The 21,350-nt window shown below is 38.2% G+C and overlaps 1 protein-coding gene across 22 annotated transcripts in view; it reads left to right on the top strand.

The window, feature by feature from the left end:
- Positions 1-21,350, top strand: part of DTNA (dystrobrevin alpha) — a 390,068-nt gene that overhangs the window by 326,703 nt on the left and 42,015 nt on the right. For 12 of the 22 annotated variants that reach the window (XM_057526111.1, XM_057526112.1, XM_057526113.1 and 9 more), the window contains exons 11-13: positions 2,246-2,329; positions 11,391-11,468; positions 12,032-12,124. In XM_057526111.1, the coding sequence (XP_057382094.1) occupies positions 2,246-2,329; positions 11,391-11,468; positions 12,032-12,124 (255 nt within the window). Of the gene's footprint in view, positions 1-2,245; positions 2,330-3,684; positions 3,963-4,037; positions 4,128-11,390; positions 11,469-12,031; positions 12,125-21,350 lie in introns of those variants that run through there. The other 10 variants (XM_057526123.1, XM_057526124.1, XM_057526122.1 and 7 more) reach the window with 4 other exon arrangements.

The raw sequence follows: 21,350 nt of genomic DNA, 5'->3' as shown, positions 1-21,350 counted from the left end.
AAAAGCCACTTAAGTAGTGGCATTTTGGTGTTTTGGCATTTGTTCTTAGCTCTTATATTGCTTGTAAATGTTACCATGATTAACTGTCTCTATTCTATTCAATTTTTTGCTGCCTAAAGAGATACTTGGTAAGTCAATAGTCTTTAGTGTGCTTATAAAGACTTATAAGTGGTTATGAGACACAAAACAGGTGAGAGATATGAGGCTAGTTTAAAACTAATTCTGCCTTTAAGCTGAGCACTTTGAGTTTATGAAAAGAATGCCAATTTTATAAAAATGTCCTTTGCAAACATCTTGTCCAGAAAGAAAACTTTGCACTAGGCCTCTGCGACTTTATCTTCTGGAGCTATTTCTTTTCCATAAGACTAAATATGTTTAAAATTCCCAATGTGACCTATTTATTAGATAAGGTAACTTGCCATTTGATTGTGGAGGAAATAGGTCCCTTTGAAAACTGCTCTTTGGTGCCAAGGTTAGCCATTCTGTGTCCCAAGTTCAACATTTTCGTGATGAACGTTAAATGTGAAGCCATTTACTAAGGAACTGCAATTTCGGCTTTGCGGTGACCAGGTTCAATAGAGTAAATTTACCAGACGAGTTAAAAAGCATTCCAAATCCACTTGTTTTCTCATTTCCTAGAGATAGAGCAAGAGGGGAACATTAATAAAAAGACAAAAGAAAACCAGAAATGTTGTCAAGTTGATTTTTTTCCACTTTTTTCAAAGTTAAAATGAAGATATTTCATTCTGCCTACTGTTTTAAAATCTGATACACCTAACTTTTCAAAATTCACAGAGCACATTTGTTTGAAATTAACATCCTTCTTATAAAGTGAAAGTGTCCTGCTCAAAGCAGAATTAGCTTTAAACTAGTCTCATGTATCACACACATCCTAGATAAGTAATATAAAACACTAAGCTAGTTTTCAGAACTTTGGCTAATATGTTCAGAGTAGATTAAATACTGAACCTGCTATTTTGACCTCACTCAACAAAGAATGTGTCTTTAAAAAATCTGAGAACACAGTTTAACATCAGGTACTGAGAACCAAAAGTGTCAATGAATTTTTGCATGTAGTGCTGGCATTTTATAACCTGCCTTGCATCATGTCCATTCCCATAAATACATTGGGACAAACAAGTCTACCTTTTTCATGGAATCTCTTCATTGTAGAATCCAAACTAACTCTGGTTTCCTAAGATAAAAATTAAACCTTTACAACTTTTGGCTCTTAGTCAGGTTGACACAAATAGATTCTATAGGCTACTGTATTCATGTTTCATCTTCAAAAAATTCTGTACTGTCAAACTCATATATAGAATTATAGTGAAACAAAAATTTCCTGACTCAGAATGCTGCCCTGCCCCATCATCCATCTTCTGAACTCTAAATTCCACCTCATTGTACCGCAGAACATCTTACAGTGAACCTAAAATAAGGCTAAAAACAGCTTGGAGATGAGATGGGGATCTTAGCTCTATCATTTTACCTGAACTAAGACATCAGTTATAGGAATGAAAATTGAGACAGTGGAGGAAAGACATGATGCAGTTGGTGTTTAAGGTCGTGGACAATTCCGGGGAATATTGAACCCTATTTTGCTTCTCTAATCATATGAAAAAAAGTGAAGTTTTTGGGATGCCTTGCACTATATGTCCTATCATATAGATCATCCAGATAACAGAAAGTCAGTAAATCCCTGTGGTGCTTAATTGTGTCTTCACTTAGAGCAAAGAGCGAAGAAGGCATGATACGATTTTGCAGCTGGGTCCTTACAGACCCGGGTATCCTGGAAGAGGGCCATCGTCATGGGGAACACAGGAAGTTTCCAAAGCCTCAGGAATCTTCCTCCTTCCAAGAGGATGTAGATTCTGATTATCATCAAGTTTTCTGAGCTTCTCTCTTTAGACGTTAGTAGGCTGCCTCAAAATCCTCATTCTATCTATCTGAGAATATGACTCAATGAAACACCAAGGCTCAAAGCTCATGAATAAACGTTCCTGTGGTTTCTGGAGATCTTCCCCGCAATGCTTAAACAGACATTCTATCTTCTCAAGGAAATGTAACTTCCCAAAACACTTCAAGAATTGAATTGGAAAATATAAAATTCTGTGTTGATCCTGGGTAAGATAAGAACTCTGATCTTACCAGCTCCTTTCCTTGAGAGATCGGATAGTTTTCAACTTGTGACTTTTATTTGTTTTAACTTTCCATCCATTTTCCATTTAACTGTACTTCGTTTTAGGCCACCCAGACCTGTAACCAGCATGAATGACAGCATGTTCTCCCACTCTGTCCCCTCCTCAGGAAGTCCTTTTATTACCAGGAGGTAAGTTCCAACCCTATTGTAAAATAAACCTTCTCTTTGGTAATGAGCCTTGATTTGTGGCAAAAAAAATATTCTCATTTAAGCCAAATGTGGAAGATTACTGTTAGAAACTAGTTTGTAAATATCTGTCACAAGTTGTTAATTTCATTCATTTGGATGTGTTTGAAGAGGGCTAGGATGGCTTTGGGAACGAATGTCACTTCTGGAAACTTGCATTTACAATCTATCCACAGTAAGAATGCAGGGTATATTTAAGTTTTACTACTGACACACATGCATTCTGGCTCATTGAGAAAGTCACGTTTATAGCACTTGGAATGGCCCATTTAAGCCGGGGAATTGGAATTTCAAGATGCAACGGGGAATTACGATGGACATTCTGAAACATCTCATAATATAAAGCTCCAGATATAAAAGAATCTTCTTCTTAGTGAACTCTAGAGTTCCTGAGGCTAGAGGCTCAAGACCAAATTTGGAAATACTGTTTCTACATAAGTAATTCATGGATAAGAACAAGAACTTTAAAGAAAAGAGGGTGGATGCGTGTCTCATCTTTTTGCACAAAGATCCACTGCCCTGTAAGCAAACAGGTGAAGCAGATACTTCTCCTAAAACTAGCACAATGAATAGGCAGGGGTCAAGAGGTACTCCAAGTCATTTGATCAAATATCACAAATAAAGCACCAGAGAATTATTTTAAGGAATACATGGAGAAGGCTCACAGGAAGGCAGAAACAAAGGTAAGGACAATTGGAGTGAGTAATTGAATGTAAGATTTCAAATGCCTTTCAGTAGGAAACAAATGGCCTCATGTTTCAAAAACAAACATAATCAATCTTTCCCCCAAAGAGTTGCTGAGGTACCAATTTCCCTGTAATATCCTGGTACGTTCTAATGAAGATTTGCAGACAGTGAGACTCAGAACACTGCTGATTTTTTCTCCGAGTTCCTGGATTTGTCCATCAGCAGGAACCTGAGATGAAGGTGTTCCCCATAATTGTAATCAGCGGAATAAACAGAATGCGGTGTTTCCCACTATAAATTAAGCAAGTCTGTCGCAAATAGAAATGGGAAGGCAATTGAACTGCATAACATCCACAGTGAAATCCTGTGGTTGAAGCCCAGTATATTCCTCTTAGCACTCCTTTTCAGAACCACCAGCAGATTAAACCACATTTTCCAAAACAAAATCATAAACTGTGAAGTCTATTAGAAACATGGGCCTGTGCCTCTATCTTGGGACGATCTGGCGTGATGTTAACAAAGATATGCTTTTATTAGGAAGCTCTGCATTCTGCAAATGTCAAGCAGAGATAGACCCCATCCTTACTGAAGGTCATTTTATATCATTTCAGCTTGGACGGTGCTTTATGATGGATGCGTCTAGATGGATAACATGGCTTCTTCTACTCTAAAATATTCCCATAATATTTTGAGCTGTTCTGGTTCCTCCAGGGGGCATGGTACCCCAAAATATGATCATTTCCCTTTCTTCCCATTTTCAGTCCTTCTAGAATGTTCCCTCTGAACCTCAAGCACGTTGTTTAAAGTTTGCAGTTCTTCCTGTCATCACGGAGGTTGGCCTCTGGTTTCTGTTTTAAGGGTGCCGTTCAATAAAGCTGTGTACACTGAACGTCTTTCCTCTCTGAGTGGGCCTTGCTCTGTCCATGGGAGGTTTTAACGGGGTCTCATTGTTTGCATCCCTCAGGTTACCTGAGGGGATGAGTGCGTCCAGCCCTGTGGCTAAGGAGCATTCGCTCATAAAGCTGTATGTAAGTCAGCTTGACCACAGCGCACGGTCAGTATCCCAGCCCTGAAGCACTAATCGTAGTAGCAGTTCCATAGCTAGACCGCTAGTCCTACTTCATCACTAAAATCCTCTTGTAGTACGCTTTGGTGGAGATACAGGTCTTCTGGGGTTTCATGAGATTCCATTGAGAATTTCCAACTTGAGCTGCACTGCTCAGCTCTTTTTCTCTTTTCCACTTTTCCACTTCTTTTATTGATTTTATGTCTTCATGCCAGTATGTATGAGATGAGTAAATGTGAAGAGTACCATGTTGGATCTCCTTCTCTGGATGATTCTCTGCTTTGGTACAGTTTGCAAGACCCCAGATGGTGATTCCTTAGACTCTTGTATTAAAGAGCCTCTTGGAATGATTTTAGCACTAACTGGGTGAGATCAGGACAACATCACATGGTTGGACCATATTACAGTAAAAGACTTGAGGACTTACATCTTTCTGTCCTCCTGGGCTTGGGCCATTTTCCCCCAGGTAGGGCAGTCTGATTCCTGTTAAAGTAGCAATTTCAAAACCGATTTCATGCTCTTAGTGTTTAATTTCTACCAGTTGATAATGCTGGTGGTGATCCCCTGTTTATTTCTTAGCCATGTCCATACGCTAAGGTTGATGGAAACCATCATGCCAAAGGTAGGCATAAGTTAAAGGCCCTAATCTTCCTACAGTTGGAACTTAACCAAAGAAATAGGACCTAGAGCTCTGCCCTCACTCCTACCCAACCCCAACTGCCCCTGTTAAAATCGGATAAAAACTAAAACCTAAACAAGCCAAGAGTGGTGCTGGTCAGTGTTGAGCCTGCATTAAAAAAGTAAGGAAGTTTGCCATGCAGTTACTTTATTTAGCCTGAGTTTTTGGTCTTTGGTATTGTGACAGATCTTACAAAGATAAAGCAGAATGGGGATGAATTGAAATCACTACTCCAGGATCCTCGCTACAAACTCCTGGCATTCCTCACCTGGAGTCCTTTGCAGGCATACACTTTGATCTTCAAAAGGCACTAGGGCCTATCTTTGAAGTCTTTTGACATCCTGGTAACCTAACTCACACAGATTTATGAGGGTATACTACCACCATCTGCCCCATCCCCTGTTCTGATATCCGTTTCTAGCTATATCCTTGAGTCAATTTTCCCTTAACTTAAAAGAGGGAATTCTCAAAGGCACTCTCTCTTAACCCTTTGAAGTCTTCGTGTGTGTGAGTGTGTGTGTATGTGTGTGTGTGTGTGTGTGTGTATACTCAATGCTGATTAGCAGTTAGGCACAGTATGGGTCAAATGACACAATTCATGGACTAATTCACTTCATTCATTTTCTTGATCATAACTATATCCCTAAACCTAGATTGTTTTCTTATAAATGCATGAATTTATAGGAAAAGAACAACTAGATCAATGGAAATTTATCATCACCACTAGGAAAAGAACGCCAATATATGATGTATGATTGGGCAGCCAACATTAAGCTTATGAAAGATAGCCTGCCATTACGGCAAATATTATTGCAAGAGCTGACCACAAAGCCCTTCTCCCCCTCACTGCCCACAGCATTATGCCTTTGAGTTTCTGCTGTTGGCATCAGTCCCCCTTTGTAAAATCTTAATTATCTTGCCAAAATCCTCACCTCGTTTATGTGAGAGAGCTAACCAGTCCTTTCCATTTGGAAAATGTTTCATTAGTTATGGCTATTATGGCCATTTCTTCATTAGCTACAATAAGGACATTCTAAAAATTTGAATGGCTAGATAATTTTACCTCCAGTTTTAGAAACTTCTCTTAAAGATTTTACAGATATTTTTATAAATGCAACCTCTAAAGTCTTAACCACTCACAAAAAGAATCACTTTGGCTATTATATCTAGCCAGAACTGATCACTCTCCCAAATATTAGAACATTGCTTATGATTCAAGAGTGTGTTGAACACAATCTAATATGCTATTTTCTGGTTTGTCTGAATAGCATTTGGTTAATTACTAATACTGTATTAGGTCCAGGGGTGCATGTGGGGAAGATACACTGCCTTCCCCACGCACTTTCCAAATCCTGATTCTTCCCAATGGAACAGCCTTTGTGAGTTATTTTTGTTGGTTGACTGGTTGGTCAGTTGGTTGATTTGTTTGGGTTTTCAACTACAGAAAGGCTAATTCATGTGTCTTTTTCAGTTTTTTCAAATACTTTGCTTTCCCAAAGGGTCTTTACCTAATAACCCAGATTTTTAATCTGACATATAATGTTCAAACTAAATTTTAAACATTTCTATTTTGGTAATCAAAAGTGAATAGAAATAAAATTGAGGTACTGAATTCAGACTTTGCTTCTGAAAACCAGTTTTCTCCATGCTCAATATTTTCCAAGATTAAAGCCCATCCCTTTTCAGTCAGGAAGGAAGGTAAATTTATAAATCAGCATCATAAAATAGATGCATTTATAAATCAACCTCAACTGAAGATTTCTTCATTCTTTTCACACTTTCTGGGCATGTTGTATGAAATTTGAAATAAACACTCTCTGCAAGTAATTATTTATTCCATGTAGCCCCAGAGCTCCACTAATATGCTAGATTTTTTTCAATCCTGAATTAAACTGGTGTTCGCACTCAACTCTATTTCCTATACTAAAATGTTAGTGTACAATTAAATCTGCCGTCACCTCTTCTTCACTTTGATAACCTTTATTCTCTTCCTAGAGTTGCTTTAGTTGCTGTCTGTGTGTGCTCTGTACCCAGCAAACTTTTCTAGAGCGTCTCTTGGCAAAAACACAATTGATACAGCTTGATACTATCTGGGGGACAACACAGTAAATGTAGTGAATCAAATATGACCTAAGAATTATTATTTCTTCCACAGTACCTGCTTAAGAAGGTTTGACTTTCATGCCAGCCTGAATTGATGACAACTCATTTTCCCACTGAGACACTAAGCTATTTTTTAATGCTTGTTTGCTGATTTGCGTGTGGCAGATATTTTATGTTTCAGATCAAAGATGTTGAAAGCTAGAAAACGAAAGGGGAAAAAGATTTTTTCAAGAAATTATCTCTTGGTAAAACTGACTTGTGGACTCTTTTTTATTTAAAACTAATTTACTTAAATTAGTTTGATGACCTTGGTCTAGATTGTGTTAATTATAGTGAGAAGCAAAATGTTATTCCCAATTGAAAGTCAGCTAAGGAGGGAGCCAAGTTTACAAGTCATTCTTCACAAGCCCAAACACCAACAAGTTTATCAATCATTTAAGAATCAATAAAAAAGTAAATATCTCTTCTTAATTTGCCATGGTTCAAATATCATTTTCCATTTAACCATTGTGATGATAATTATGCCACATTACATAATTTGTTTATATTACATTGTTGCTCTATGCGGGACTTTTATTTAAATCCTTTTATTTTCATGTTCAATAAAAGAAAAAATATTTGGCCAGAGCTAATATAATAACACAGCATAAGCAGAAGTGGTTTTTAAAACTATATGGCAGGTTTAAGCAAAAATCCAGCGAGCATTTGTGTGTGATTTTGTTACCTTAGAGTACCCCCAAAATATTTGCACTTAAGCAAAATCCTGGCATCCGTTGTCATCCTCCAAAGCTAAAGGGTGAATTTAAATAAATAAATATGAAATATTTTGAAATTGTTCTAATCTTCCAGAACGCATTATGCCAGTGTGTGTGTGTGTGTGTGTGTGTGTATGAAAATTTTTGGAAGAAGGCCATTTATCTTTACATATGCTCTTTTCCAGAGTATAAAAAGGAATTGGTGAGAAAATAAGAGAATCTTTTTTTTAGAAAAGAATAATCTAAAGGAATATTTCCAGCCTCTTTTCTTTCAGCAGAACACATGAAATTCAAATTTCACCTTGTCATACCCTCCAGGGTATGATTGTCACCACACCCAATAATGAAAATGTGTGTGCTGAAGGAGGTGTTTATACATTGGCAGGGCCTGGTGAAAAGAAAATAACGACAGTAAGAAAAAGAGAGGTATATACACACAATTTTAGGGATGGTAGTGTTGCTTCTCCTTGGGACTCAGATTAGAAAAGATTTATCACCCACAGTTAAGAGGAGCCCCAGGTAGTTACCAGTTTCCGAGGTTAAAAGGAGGAATGCATTTAACTTTGAAGACGGGGCATGCAGAAGATGGAGAAGTTTCCAGAGCTAGAGATGCAGGAAAGCCATTGGCATGTTTGGATGCACTGACATGCTGGAAGCAATCACTTCTTGATAAGGCCCTAGGTTCCAGTGTTGCCTGATCCCAAAGCCCACAATGAATTGGAAATATCACCAAACTTCTCCAAGCAAACTGCCAGAGCTACAAAATGAAAGTTTAAACATCCAAATTATTCTATAAAATATCGTGAGTGTACCTTGCATTGAAGAGATTATCATAAATTACCTGATGTCACTACCTTTGCAACCACTCAGGAGAAAATTTTTTTCACTTTGCTTCCCTTCTTCAAGCTCCTTGGGAGCTGCAGAAGAAATTCTGGTGAAGATACTTCATGTGAACAGTCTTTATAGACCCAAGTTTTAAGTGAAACCTGCCTCCTGGTCTGCTCTCTAAGTTCTTGATCCATTTCATTTAGAAAGAGTGCTTTTTTTTTTTTTTCTTGTTTTCATCATGCACTTGGCTTCCTCTCTACGTGGTCATGTTTTCTGCTTCCCAGAAATAAATGATTAGGAGGAGAATTCAAGGCTAGTTCTAGGTAGTACAGAAACTATGTGGACACTGAGTACCAAAAGTCAGAAATGCTCTTGGCACTAGATGCTAACAGCTTTGGCAAAATGAGGTAAATGGTTTATTTCCACAAACTCATAAATGCAGAGAATATCATCCCCATATATTCCAAGAACTGGTTTTCCCAAGGATGCATATCGGAAAGGAAAGGAACATGAAAGGATTTAAATGATGCCTTCGAACCAGCACTGGCAAGGGCCAAGGCAAAGAAAATGACAACAAAAGGACAAGACGTGTATCTGGAGACATCTGCTCATCCCTTTGTGGAAAGAAGGGACTTGGAAAGAGCAGGGGAGACAGGCAAGTGGCGTAGAAGAAGGAGAGAGGGGCCCAGAGAACTGGAGAGAAAGAAAGAATGAGCCACCAAAGGAAAATCTGGGCAACTGCTCACTTCCTGCTACCAACCCTGCACCATGCTGATGTCAGCAGGCTTCCTCCAGTGCTCGTTAGCAAGTGGTGGGACACACTTCTGCAGCTTTACTGACACATCACCTTTCTCCCATAAGACATCACCAGAGTAATTTATAACAAGCATATCCTCGTGGTTGATCCTCCCATGTTTCTTTTTTTTTTCTTCTTGCACATTCATCATCAGAGGTTGTAACTGTATAATTATTAGGCCTTTGATTTAAGGAAATGACACAATTTCTGGGATTCAAGGGGAAAAGTAGCGTATGTAACAAGGCAGAGAAATGGTTTCATTTGGAGGGAAGAATTCTTAATATTTCACACAGTGTTTTGAGTGGTTTTACAGGGATCTGAAATCAATTATATAGTGGGTAGATCTATCTTGTATTATCAAAAAAAAAAGTTGGGGGAGGTGATTGGGCAGCAGTGAGACCGTAGTTACTGGATAATGAGCTGTACTTCAGGAGACAAGGTTTGGAATGCTGTCTTGGAGGGATGGTGGGAAAACATCAACTCCAATGGCTTAAGATGCTTATTTGCTCCTGATGGGCAGGTTTCATAGTTTTTGAAGGTGCAGATCAATATGCTTTAAAAAACAATTAACTTCATCAAGAAAGCAAATTCTCCTAGAACATTAATTTCATTTTTAAAGTCAGTTTTGTCTGTATGCAGTTGTACTTTTTGAGTAATAGGTGCATTCCTGAAAAGCTGAGTAAAGTCATAATATTCAACAAACATTAATGCCTACTCTATACTAGATGTTTTCTTTATAGATCAAATTTGATTTTAAATTTACCAGAAGCCTCACTATTTAAGGAATCTTGTAGTATATACTATTATAAAGTATATACTAAAACAAGAATTCCAATTATACTATGCATAATTATAAACAAGAATTATAAAACAAGAATTCCAATTATACTGTGCATAATTCTAATGTGATATTCATTTATAAGTTGCTATATTTTGTGCCTTGTGGTCTGAAAAAGTGGTGCTTTGTAGTAAACCCTTAAAACTTTTAAAGTGTTTAAGATTTTTAACTGCTTTATTAACCATTCTTATATAGATTTATAACTTCTTGAAAAGTTATGGAAGTTGGTGGTAAAAATCTAATAATTTCAATGCAAGTAATTAAAAACTAGGTATTCAAACAAAGTCAGACACTTAATTTTTGTATTCTCCATGAAGGGAGAAAGGGAGAGTTTTAAGTACACCAGTGCTGCAGGGCAAATTTTTAACCTACAAAAGAACAAACTCTCTTTAAGCACATTACAAGTACAGTTATAATACTAAGAATCAATATCATATTTCCCAATGAACATGCCTATTCATTATAGTTATAAATTCATTTATATTATATAAATTTGGGTGCCTTTGGCTTGGCCACACTTTATTATTATTTATATTTCTATTTTCCTTTAATAAAACTACGTTAAACTTTTTAAATTTTCATTAAAATTCCCAATTAAAGTGAGTATTCTTCCTAATAAATCTAAAATGATAAGAATTTACCCTATTGATTGGACTCTTCTTCACCAGTTATAGACACAAGGAGTATGAATATATGTTTCTAAGGCTCAAAGGTTTATTTCTCTGTTTCTCTGAAAGTTTTCTTCGCAGCTTCACAGCCAAGGTCAGGTGACTTGTGCCTAAAGTAGCAAAACACTTTCAATATGACACCAATCTCTAGGTAATTTTCAATTCTCTGTTCAACACAGAAAGTCGGAGAATAGAGGGCAGGCTGGAGAAATAAGCTTCTTGTGTGGGATCTGAAGGCTGGCAGGACTTAGTGAACTATTGGACTGTGTACAGGATAGACTGTCATGAATGCTGAATGAATTGTCATTGTGTCTGGGCATATGCAATCTATTTGTTTAGCAAACAGCAGAGGTCAAATCTGGGATCATAGTGGCTTGTGTAATTGTAATTGTGGTTCTCAGGCCAGGTTGCTACTCCTAGTTCAACTATGTGGAAATCTGAAAACATCTTGAACATTTCAAAGTAATCAAAGAGCTGTCCAAATGGAGCTTGGAAGTAGTCTTGGGAGTTTCTGTTGCCAGTTTCTATTCTTGAATGCATTGCCGAGTTTACGCTCTTCTTGGCTTTCCCATCTTATTAACCAGCTCTCCTCCCAAGGACAGTGAAGTCGAGCAGAGCAAACTGCTGGCTAGGGCTGCTCCAGCTTTGCTGAAGGGCAAAGGGTAAGTTAAAGCCAGAGTGTGCTGGAACCCTGCATTAACTAAACTAAAAATGCTGATTTCTTGTGTCAAAGATGCTTTGTGTTTGAAAGACCATCTTTGATTTAGTCAAAGCAGCTCTGTTATAACCCCATTAACAGCATCAAGTAGTTATTTTGAGTAGACACATCTGTGTTGTTATTCGCTTTCCCTGATTCCCTTTTCTTTTTTTAAAATGACTAAGCTTCAGATTTGATTTTCCCAAGGATAATCTTTGCTTGCAACCTATTTCAGTGTATTTACTGTACAAATGAATTTCTTGCCCTTAGTGGTTTGAAGAATGCAATTCTGTTTTCTTAAAAGTTACTTGACCTAAGCGGAAATCTATTTTTAAAGAGAGTGAAATGGCATTGTGAATTTCATTGCTTGGATTTTGCTTGTGTTTTTTCATGGAACATCGCTTAGTTTTCCTTTACTTGCTTGGTTTTCTAGATGCCTTTTCTACCACAAACTCACTCCTACCTGCCCTGCTTATTTCTGTCCACCTGTCCTAACAACACCTTTTCTTTCCTCCTGCCCTGTTTCAGGATACAGTACAGTCTGAATGTGGCAGACAGGCTAGCTGATGAACATGTTCTCATCGGGTTGTATGTCAACATGCTCCGGAACAACCCATCATGGTTAGTGCAGGTTTGGCTGCTTGACTGTCCTGCGAGAGGGGAACAGTCTGATCTCTTGACAAGCAGTCTCAGCAAGGGGCAAAGTCACTGGATGCCAGAGGTGTCCCTAAAGCATTTTTATAACTGATCCAATTAAAATGTCTTGTGATATTACTTTGGACACTGCCCATTAATGTACCACAGAATTCACATTTTTGTCTATATCTTAGCTAAAGGGACAACTCGTGTAAGCAGGTGCTGTGCTAAATATTAGCATCTAGGGAGATGCAAGACTCTGGGTCCCACCAGTCAGTTCTGTGTTACATATGCCATGTCAAATTACTACATGACGGTGATGCAAGAATTTGTCTTATTCCAAGGACTTGTGTGTTTCTACTGATTTGGAGAACAATCCTCCATTCCCTTAAGATAGAAGTGAAGAAGAGGAAAAGTGATAGGATGGGATTATGCCATGGAAATCATTTCGTCAACAATGATAAGAGCGGGAGAAATTGTCTTTCAACTCTTCTCTTACAAATGTTTCAGGGTAGCCATCCTGATAGAGCCTACTTTCAAGTCCCACAGTATTCAAAGCTTACTTTCCAATGTGTTAAATGTGTGAATTCAGATAGCCTTATGTAATAGAATAAAGGCATTCCTAGAGTTTTTCCCTTTCAATTTTAGTTGTGACACAGGAGATTCCTCCCATTGGTTCAAGTTAGTTAATAATAAATATACATTTTCAATTTGAATGAAAATAAATGCACAAACTGTATAATTATCATGTTTCATCCTAGTTTAGACAACTGTTTTACAAACATGTTTAGCAAACCAGTTCCTTAGAAATATTCGATTTTACTTAATAACCCTAATACCTTTTCTCTGAACTAAGAGCCTATGGATTTTTTGCCTTTATAACTATTAAGTGAGCCAATGGGTTAAATTGCCTTTAAAATTGGTCCCCTTTCTTCTACTGTGTCACAGAAAGCATCCCTCAAACATCTGGCATTCATCGCCCTCACCACTTGGTATTGTTAACCACTTCTTTGTTTCCAGAACTTCCCTCCCTTGATGCCTTACAACTATTTTTTGCAAGATTAGTACATGAGATGACTTTAGGTGATACACTGATGAACATTTATTTGTTTTAATAGTTATATATTTATCTTAATTTGTATTTTTTTAATATATGTATATAACCAGTGTACTGGTTTAATTTTATACTATATGCTACTCTTTCAGGAGATAAAAATGCACTCTTCAGCTAAGCCCATCTCTTTGTTCAAATTTTCCCAGCTTGTAGATCAAACAGTTCCTCTTCTTTCTTACATCTCAGCCTCTCAAAACTACAAGTGGAGTGATGGTTTTCATCTTATTCCCAGTGAATTTGGTTCCCCAATGTTATATGGTAGCTGAAACAATAGAACCAAATACTAAATTAACCCCCCCCCAAAATTTGTGTTGGTAATCTTCAAAGCAGGGTATAGTCGATAAAGATTCAACCATGTCTGAATGCAATGATGTGATCTCACACCCTGTCCTCTCCTGTCCTTTGGAGTATGTGTCCAAAATCTAGCACACTCTGGTTATTTCCACCACTCTTCTTTGACCTTTTCTTAATTAAAGTTGTAACAGAGAAATCTCCAAAGAGGAAAGTGCAGAGTTTGTCACTCCCAGCCCTTTTCCCTCCTCAAGTGGTTAATCATATTGACTTGATGGTCACTTAAGACCATAAAACTGTCTCAGTAGAGACACCTTACATTGACTTGATGAGAGATAGATGTGACTTGTATTTTGAAAACAAAGCAGAATTTAAGACTGATCAATGAAGCTGACTCGGTTTTTTTTTTTTTTTTTTTTAAAGACTTTTTTTTTTAAAGGAATTCCTTTATTTTTACTATTTATTTATTTATTTATTTTTGGCTGTGTTGGGTCTTCGTTTCTGTGCAAGGGCTTTCTCTAGTTGCGGCAAGCGGGGGCCACTCTTCATCGCGGTGCGCGGGCCTCTCACTATCGCGGCCTCTCTTGTTGCAGAGCACAAGCTCCAGATGCGCAGGCTCAGTAGTTGTGGCTCACGGGCCCAGTTGCTCCTTGGCATGTGGGATCTTCCCAGACCAGGGCTCAAACCCGTGTCCTCTGCATTAGCAGGCAGATTCTCAACCACTGCACCACCAGGGAAGCCCCTGACTCGGTTTTAAAAGCTACTGCCCTCCATAATTCTCATCACTTTTTTCCATCCTTAAAAAATTTCAACTTCTCTTTTCTCATTTTGTTCCTTCCCTTTCCTTTCTGTTTAATTAGATCCTAACCATTCCCCACACCTGCCAGGATTCTGTAAGTGATGCAGTGATGTCTCCCCTCCTTTATCATCATTATAGCTCTGATGCTTAACCGTCATTCAACTGTGGTGAGATCTATAATGGTAGTAATCACAAGAGCCACCATTTTTTAAAGCATTTGCCTCATGATAAGCACTGTGTTTAAAACTTTATTTACATAATTTCCCCTGGTCCTTAGATAAGCTGGTAAATACTCTCATCCCCATTTTATCGATCAGTAAAGGTATCAGTTTAGAGCATTTACATGACTCTCCCACAGGCACATAGCTACTACACAGTGGGGCCGGGCTTTCAACTTTTATCTACCTGATCCCAAGTTCATAACCACTGTGATACATTGCATCTTTTAAAACCTACATAAATGCATGCCCTCCAGAAAGCTCTTCTGGACATTCCACAATTGCATCCACCACACCTCTATTTACTGAAATTGCATATCCCATTATATTATTTGTATTTCATTTTAACAAATATTTTGAGCACATACTAGTAATAGAAATAGTGGTTGTTCATAAATTACCAATTATGTATTTAGTTCTGTGCCTTGTGATTTCTCATTTTAGTTGTAAGCTTCAAAAAGACAAAAATTTTCTCTTCAGCTTCTTGGACCTCATCACAGCAGCCAGAATATGAATAATAAATTTTACATTTATGAAGTGCTTCAAAAATGACAAAGCCCTTTCCCACACATTATTTAATCTGCTTTTCAAAGCCCTGTAGGTTTGGATATTATTATTGCCATTTCACTGATAAGAAAATGCCGGTTACAAGACATTGAGTGACTTATCCAAGGTCACCTGCCAGCAAGGTCTTCTGATATTGAGTCTCATCTGTTTTCCACCTCATACCTTGGCCTTCCTGTCTGTGCACCCTTCATGAGATGGTCTATAAAGAGGAATCTAATAGTTGTTCTTGCTTGAAAGGTGTGTTTTTGTGAGTATTCATATATTCTCCTAATTCACCCGGTGTGGGAGCCTTCTCCCCTATATCAACTGCTTAGCACAATGGGAAACTGACTCATCTGTAAATAGTCTGCTGCTAAATTAAAGATATTCTTATGTGCCCTTGCTGATTCTGATGTCAGATAAGCCAAATAAATAAACTGTAGATCAAGGGAGAAGTCCTACTGTCTTCCTAATTCCTAAGTGAAGTTTTAAAAGCCTTAATGGTTTTCAAGCACCTTCTTCATTGGGGGAGGAGGGGTCTCAGAGTTATACAGTGAGGGCTTTTTCTGGCCTCTCCTAGAGCTTATCAGGTGCCCAGGCTTGCTAGTGGTTTATAGGACAGATGGTGGCAGGCAGACCAAAGGAGGTTGCAAACCAGCCCAGAACTTCCAACTCTAACCATAATTTTAAGCCTTGATACTTACCAGTCAGAAGCTTCTGGCACGTTTCTCTCAACTCTGAAAAGGCCCCTTGTGTAAGGGAGGGAATCAGTACAGTGAAAGGGTACAGTCTATACTTTGACGTCATGATCGATTGCTGTCACTTTGTTAGACCCCTGATCTCATATAATTAGGTTGATATCTGTCCTGCTTATGTTTTTCTCAAGTACAAGAAACGGGACATTTTGACGCCTATTTCCGGGTTTCACGTATGAAGTCTAAGTTGTTACTTGCTCACTTGCTTCCTTTAATAGAGTCCTATGGTACTTAGTTCACAGCCCAGACCCATCACTGGGGCTGCAAGCCTGTGTGTGACCTAGCCCTCGCCTCCCCCTCTCCCAGCCCCAGCTCTCATGGGGTTCTCCCACTCAACCACAATATTTAGTCACATCAGCTTTTCATCAGTTCCTAAAAAAAATTCCTAAAACTGCCTCAGAGACCATGATACTAGTTCTTCCCCTATGCCTAGAACATTCTTCCCCATTTTCCTCCTTCCCTTTCCTTCCACACACACATGAACTGGCTCCTTCTCTGGCTTCCAGACTCTGATTAAAGGCACCTACCTACTCAGGTAGGTCTCTCATATTAGTCTGATCATGGGATACTATTTATTTCATTCTTGTCATAACTGTTATCACTGGTTCCTTGGTGGGTTGGTTCACTCCTACCTTCCTCTTATGGTGCAGACCTTCTCGGACTTGTTTACCACCATCTCTCTGACACCTAGCACAGTGCCTGGCACACAGTAAGTGCCCAATAAATGCCCATTGATGTTGGAGAATATTGATAGTGCTACAGATATAAAATTCCCTCTCACCCTAAACAAAATTGTTAGGAGTCCTCAGAAAATCTTTTCTACTAGAAAAATACTTTTTGCTATTAAAAGATCACCTATTATAAATTAGCCCCCATGGCATGTTATCAAGCTTAATTTTGAAATCCATAAAAAAAATTTAAAAATAAATAAATAAATAAATTAGCCCTGAAATTGAACATTTAGTGTAAGAGTATAAAATAGGTGAAAAAGTAAAGTATTAAACTTGACGTAGGTAGAAGTGATAAATGTGGATAAAGACGAGAAGCAGCAATTCACTGATGTGACAAAAGCAACTAATAAGAGGCAAAAAAATAAAAAGTAAAAGTGATGTTGGGCAAAAAAATTTTTTTTTAATTTTTTAATGTTCTCTGACCTTTTCCACTTTGTATCAGTTCACTATGGCTACTGTAACAAAGTACAACAGACTGCGTGGCTTGAACAACAGAAGTTTATTTTCTCACAGTTCTGGAGGCTAGAAGTCTAAGACCATGGAGCCTGCGGGGCTGTTTCTGCTGAGGCCTCTCTCCTTGGCCTGCAGATGGCTGCCTTCTTGCTACGTACTCACATGGCCTTTTCTCTGTGCACATACATCCTCGGTGTCTCTTCCTCTTCTCATAAGGACACCAGTCATATTGGATTAGGCCCCCACCCTTATGACCTCATTTAACCTTAATTACCTCTTTAAATTCCCATCTCCAAACACAGCCACATTCTAAGGCACTGGGGATTAGGGCTTCAACACGTGAATGTGAGGAGAGACAGTTCAGTCCATAGCATGCTTCTACACTGAATCCACTGAATTGTATGCCTTTAATATTTTTAATGTGTAGACTAAGATTTGACTGACTCTTTTCAGTAAATGTTGTGATTTTGAAAAGTATAAGTTTATTGCAAGCTGCAGAAAGGAAAAAGAAATTATTATCCACACATATTGAAAAGTATCTTCTTTTGTGAGTTTTCATTTCCTTGTTAACACTACTCCTTTTCTTCTGTAAAATGTTTAGGACCTTCAGTTATAGAACTAGACTTCTGAGAAAAACATTTCCTTAGAATCCTAAAAATGTAAACCTTCTGAAGAATGTCACACCACCAATGCACGTATTTGCATGAGCTGCACCGTACTCACAGAGGTTTTCTCAGCATGATCAATCAGATGATAAATTGATTTTAAGATGAGTTCGTTTCCCTGTTATAGATTCTAATATATTTTAAGTTCCCATGGAAAATGAGAGTGACACTACAATCTGATGAGGTTATTAATGTAAATTAACTAGCGTGGTACTGGGAACATGGGAATAATTCATTGTTAGTTCCTCACTTAATTTTGAATCGAGTGAAAGGCACATAATAAGTTAGATTTTAAATCCCATTTTGGAAAACCTGTCCGTTGTAATATGGTAGAAATAAACTGATAGCTCATGTATGTGCATCAATATTGAGTTGATGAACTTCAGATTATGCTTTCTCCAAATGTGCTAACATAAAGAATTCAGAATGGGACATGGTCTCATATGTTGCTTGATAAATTGTACAAAAGGGACATTTTGATTAAAAACTCATGGTAGTATGCAACTTTGTATGAGTTGCAAGGAGAAATAAGAGAAGACTATCACTGTTAAGCTAACTCCTTCCTTTGTTCAGGAAATCAGAGATACAAAGACCACCTATTGCTTCTGTAAAATCCTTCATTGATTCAACTAAACTGTTTTTCTTCTTTTTGATATAACCTAGAATACTGGCTGGTAACCAATCATATTTTCTTGAGCAAAAAGGTAATTTATAGATAAGGAAGTGATGGAGCAAAAATGGTCATACCAAACAATATTACCTGCTTTTTATAAGTAAGAGTGAAAAAGAATACTCCCATCGAGTCTTACCATGTACCCTGGCACTGCTGTAAACACTTCACATGGCAATTCTCCCAATAAGCCATGTAGTAAGTTACCACTGTATACCTGTTTTATAGGTGAGGAAATTGAGGCACAGAGAGGTTAAGTGATTTTCCCAGAGTCACACAGCTAGTGAGAGGGCTAGGGTTTGCATCCAGAAATGATCCAGCCAACCTCCCACCCACTCTTGCATAACACCGCTACCAGTGGGAGCTTACCTCTTTCAGACACCATCTGCTTTCCTAATCTTTAAAACAACAACAAAAGGTGAGCCAAAAGAGAATTTGCCATTACAGGGGGTGGAAAAGATCTACTGTTGATAAATATGAATGAGTATAATGACATTTCTATGAGCTTTAACAACTATACAAAGCAGATAAGGAATCTATATGCAGCCATAGAATGTATCTTGATTTTAACTCTGCCAAATGTAAATAATTTGTTGGATTTTGGATGGCATGGCTAGTGTTAAAATACAGTATTTCATTGTATTCTTATGATTTTCCCAAAGTGCTGAGGATGCAGGCAGAGCCAAACAGGATATAGAAGAGTTGGGCCAAAGACCATGACATTGCAAGCTTAAGTGAGCCAACCTTTATTTGTTCTTTTGTCCAACTAATTCTTGGGTAGTTCCTGCTATGTTCTAAGCACTGTGCCAAACACTCAGGTTCCAAGGGTGAAGAGATTGAACCATTCTGTCCTCAAAGAAGTTACAGTTTAGTGAAGGATAAAGACAAGTGAAAAGGGCAATTAAAATGCAAGGAGAAGAATGCAACATCATTTATGAAGTAGTCTTGCTTTTTTTTTTTTTTTTTTTTTAGCAATAGAGACACAGACATAGAGAATGGACTTGTGGACATGGGGGGAAGGGGAGGTGGGATGAACTGGGAGATTAGGATTGACATATATACACTGCCATGTGTAAAATAGAAAGCTAGTGGGAACCTGCTGTATAGCCCAGGGAGCTCAGCTCAGTGCTCTGTGGTGACCTCGATGTGTGGGAATTGGCGGTGGGAGAGGTCCAAGAGGGAGGCTATATATGTATACATATAGCTGATTCATTTTGTTGTACAGCAGAAACGTAACACAACATTGTAAAGCAACTATACCCCAATTTCAAAAAAAGCAAAGAGATAACAGCTGTAACAAGGGCAGCAAAGTGCAGAGGGCTATAGAATATATAAGGAGCAATGGACCTGAATTTGGAGGTCGGACATGAGGGCAGGAAATGGAAGCCAAAGCCAATACCAGAATGAAGAGGAATTAGCCAAGCAGAAGTGGGTGGAGGAGACAGAGAGATCATTCAGGACAGAGAGAATATGGTTCATGTGAGGAACTTAAGTGTGGTAAGGCCACGGGGGTAAAGGATGAAGCTAGACTATGCAGGACCTTATAAGTCTTATTTAGGAATTTGAAAAATGAGAACCTATTAAGAATTTTATGCATAAGAACGTTACAGCCAACTTCACTTTTAAAAGATCGATGACTTGAGGACAGGAAATGAATTGGAGGAAAGAATAACTCTCAAATCAGAATGACTTATTGAGAGGACTTTACACTCATTCAGGATGAGGTGACGGTGGCCTGGGCCACATTGGTGACAGCTGGAATGGAAGGAAATGGAGGAATTTGTGAATTTGTAGAGGTAGAAGGCATGGCCTTGGTGGACGATTATAACATAGTGGGTTATCAAAGTCAGGGTCTTGATAAAGGAGTTTGAAGGCACCTCTATAGAGAAGCCATTGTTATGGTAAGTTGCTTTATTATTATTATTATCCATGAAGATTCCTATGGCATTTTGCTCTCAACCAACTGTGAAAGACAGGAAATACCCTGAGAAAGTCATCTTCTGCTTAAGTAATAACTAATAATGCCTTCTCAGGCAGTAATCCTCCTAATAGCTATTTGCATTTTAATAAAAGAGTAGTGACACTTAATGACCTTAAAAAGTAACCTCTAAAGTTCCTGGCACCGTTCAGACAAATGGAAAAAATATTAAGGAAAAATGAAGAAGTATTTCTGGTGCCCTTTAGATCACATTATTATTTGTGTATTTTTTTTTTCATTTTTTTTTAAACATAGGTGAATCTCTTCATGACTCAAGTGTAGACAAATACATTTTTTTTTACATTTATTCTGATTTTTTTTTTTTTTTTTTTGGCCGCACAGCTTGTAGGATTTTAGTTCCCCAACCAGGGATTGAACCCGGGCCCTCGGCAGTAAGAGCACGGAGTCCTAACCCCTGGACTGCCGGGGAAACAGGCCTGCAGAGAAACCAGAGAAATGTGAACAAACCTTGAGTTCCCAGAAATCCCTGCTAAATCACAATTTAGGAAGCCCTAGCTCAGCTGGTGCCACTTGAGTTTCCTAGATGCCATTTTGAAATCACTAGCAACAGACGCTGGCCATGTATTAAGGCAGAAAGTGGAGAGCTTTCAGTGTAATAGATTTCCCCATTCTGAAATGCAGTCTACACAGCAGCCCCTTTTTAATTCATCATGGTCTTGTAACAAGATTACTGACTATAAAGTCTGGAAATGAATAGGCAGGGATGGAGACAGTGTTGGAATTGGTATTTCTTTAATGATTTAGGGAATTATTGGCCATTCATTTTCGACTATTGGTAATTGAAGTCTTGAAATAATGGAATTTATTAGGGGAACGCCTCATTCACCCTTGTATAATGCGAACGTACTGAAATGGCCCATGTGGACTTATAAATCGTTTGTGTGCACAAAGGGGCAATACATCACTCCACCCCTCATTCACTCGGTGCTGGAGGAAGGAGAGGCAGGGGAAGTATGAGTTATAGCTTACT

This window comes from Balaenoptera acutorostrata, chromosome 13, assembly GCF_949987535.1.
Source record: "Balaenoptera acutorostrata chromosome 13, mBalAcu1.1, whole genome shotgun sequence".
Classification (NCBI taxonomy): domain Eukaryota; kingdom Metazoa; phylum Chordata; class Mammalia; order Artiodactyla; family Balaenopteridae; genus Balaenoptera; species Balaenoptera acutorostrata.
Note: the sequence above shows the minus strand (reverse complement) of the source record. Positions and strands in the feature narration are given on the sequence as shown.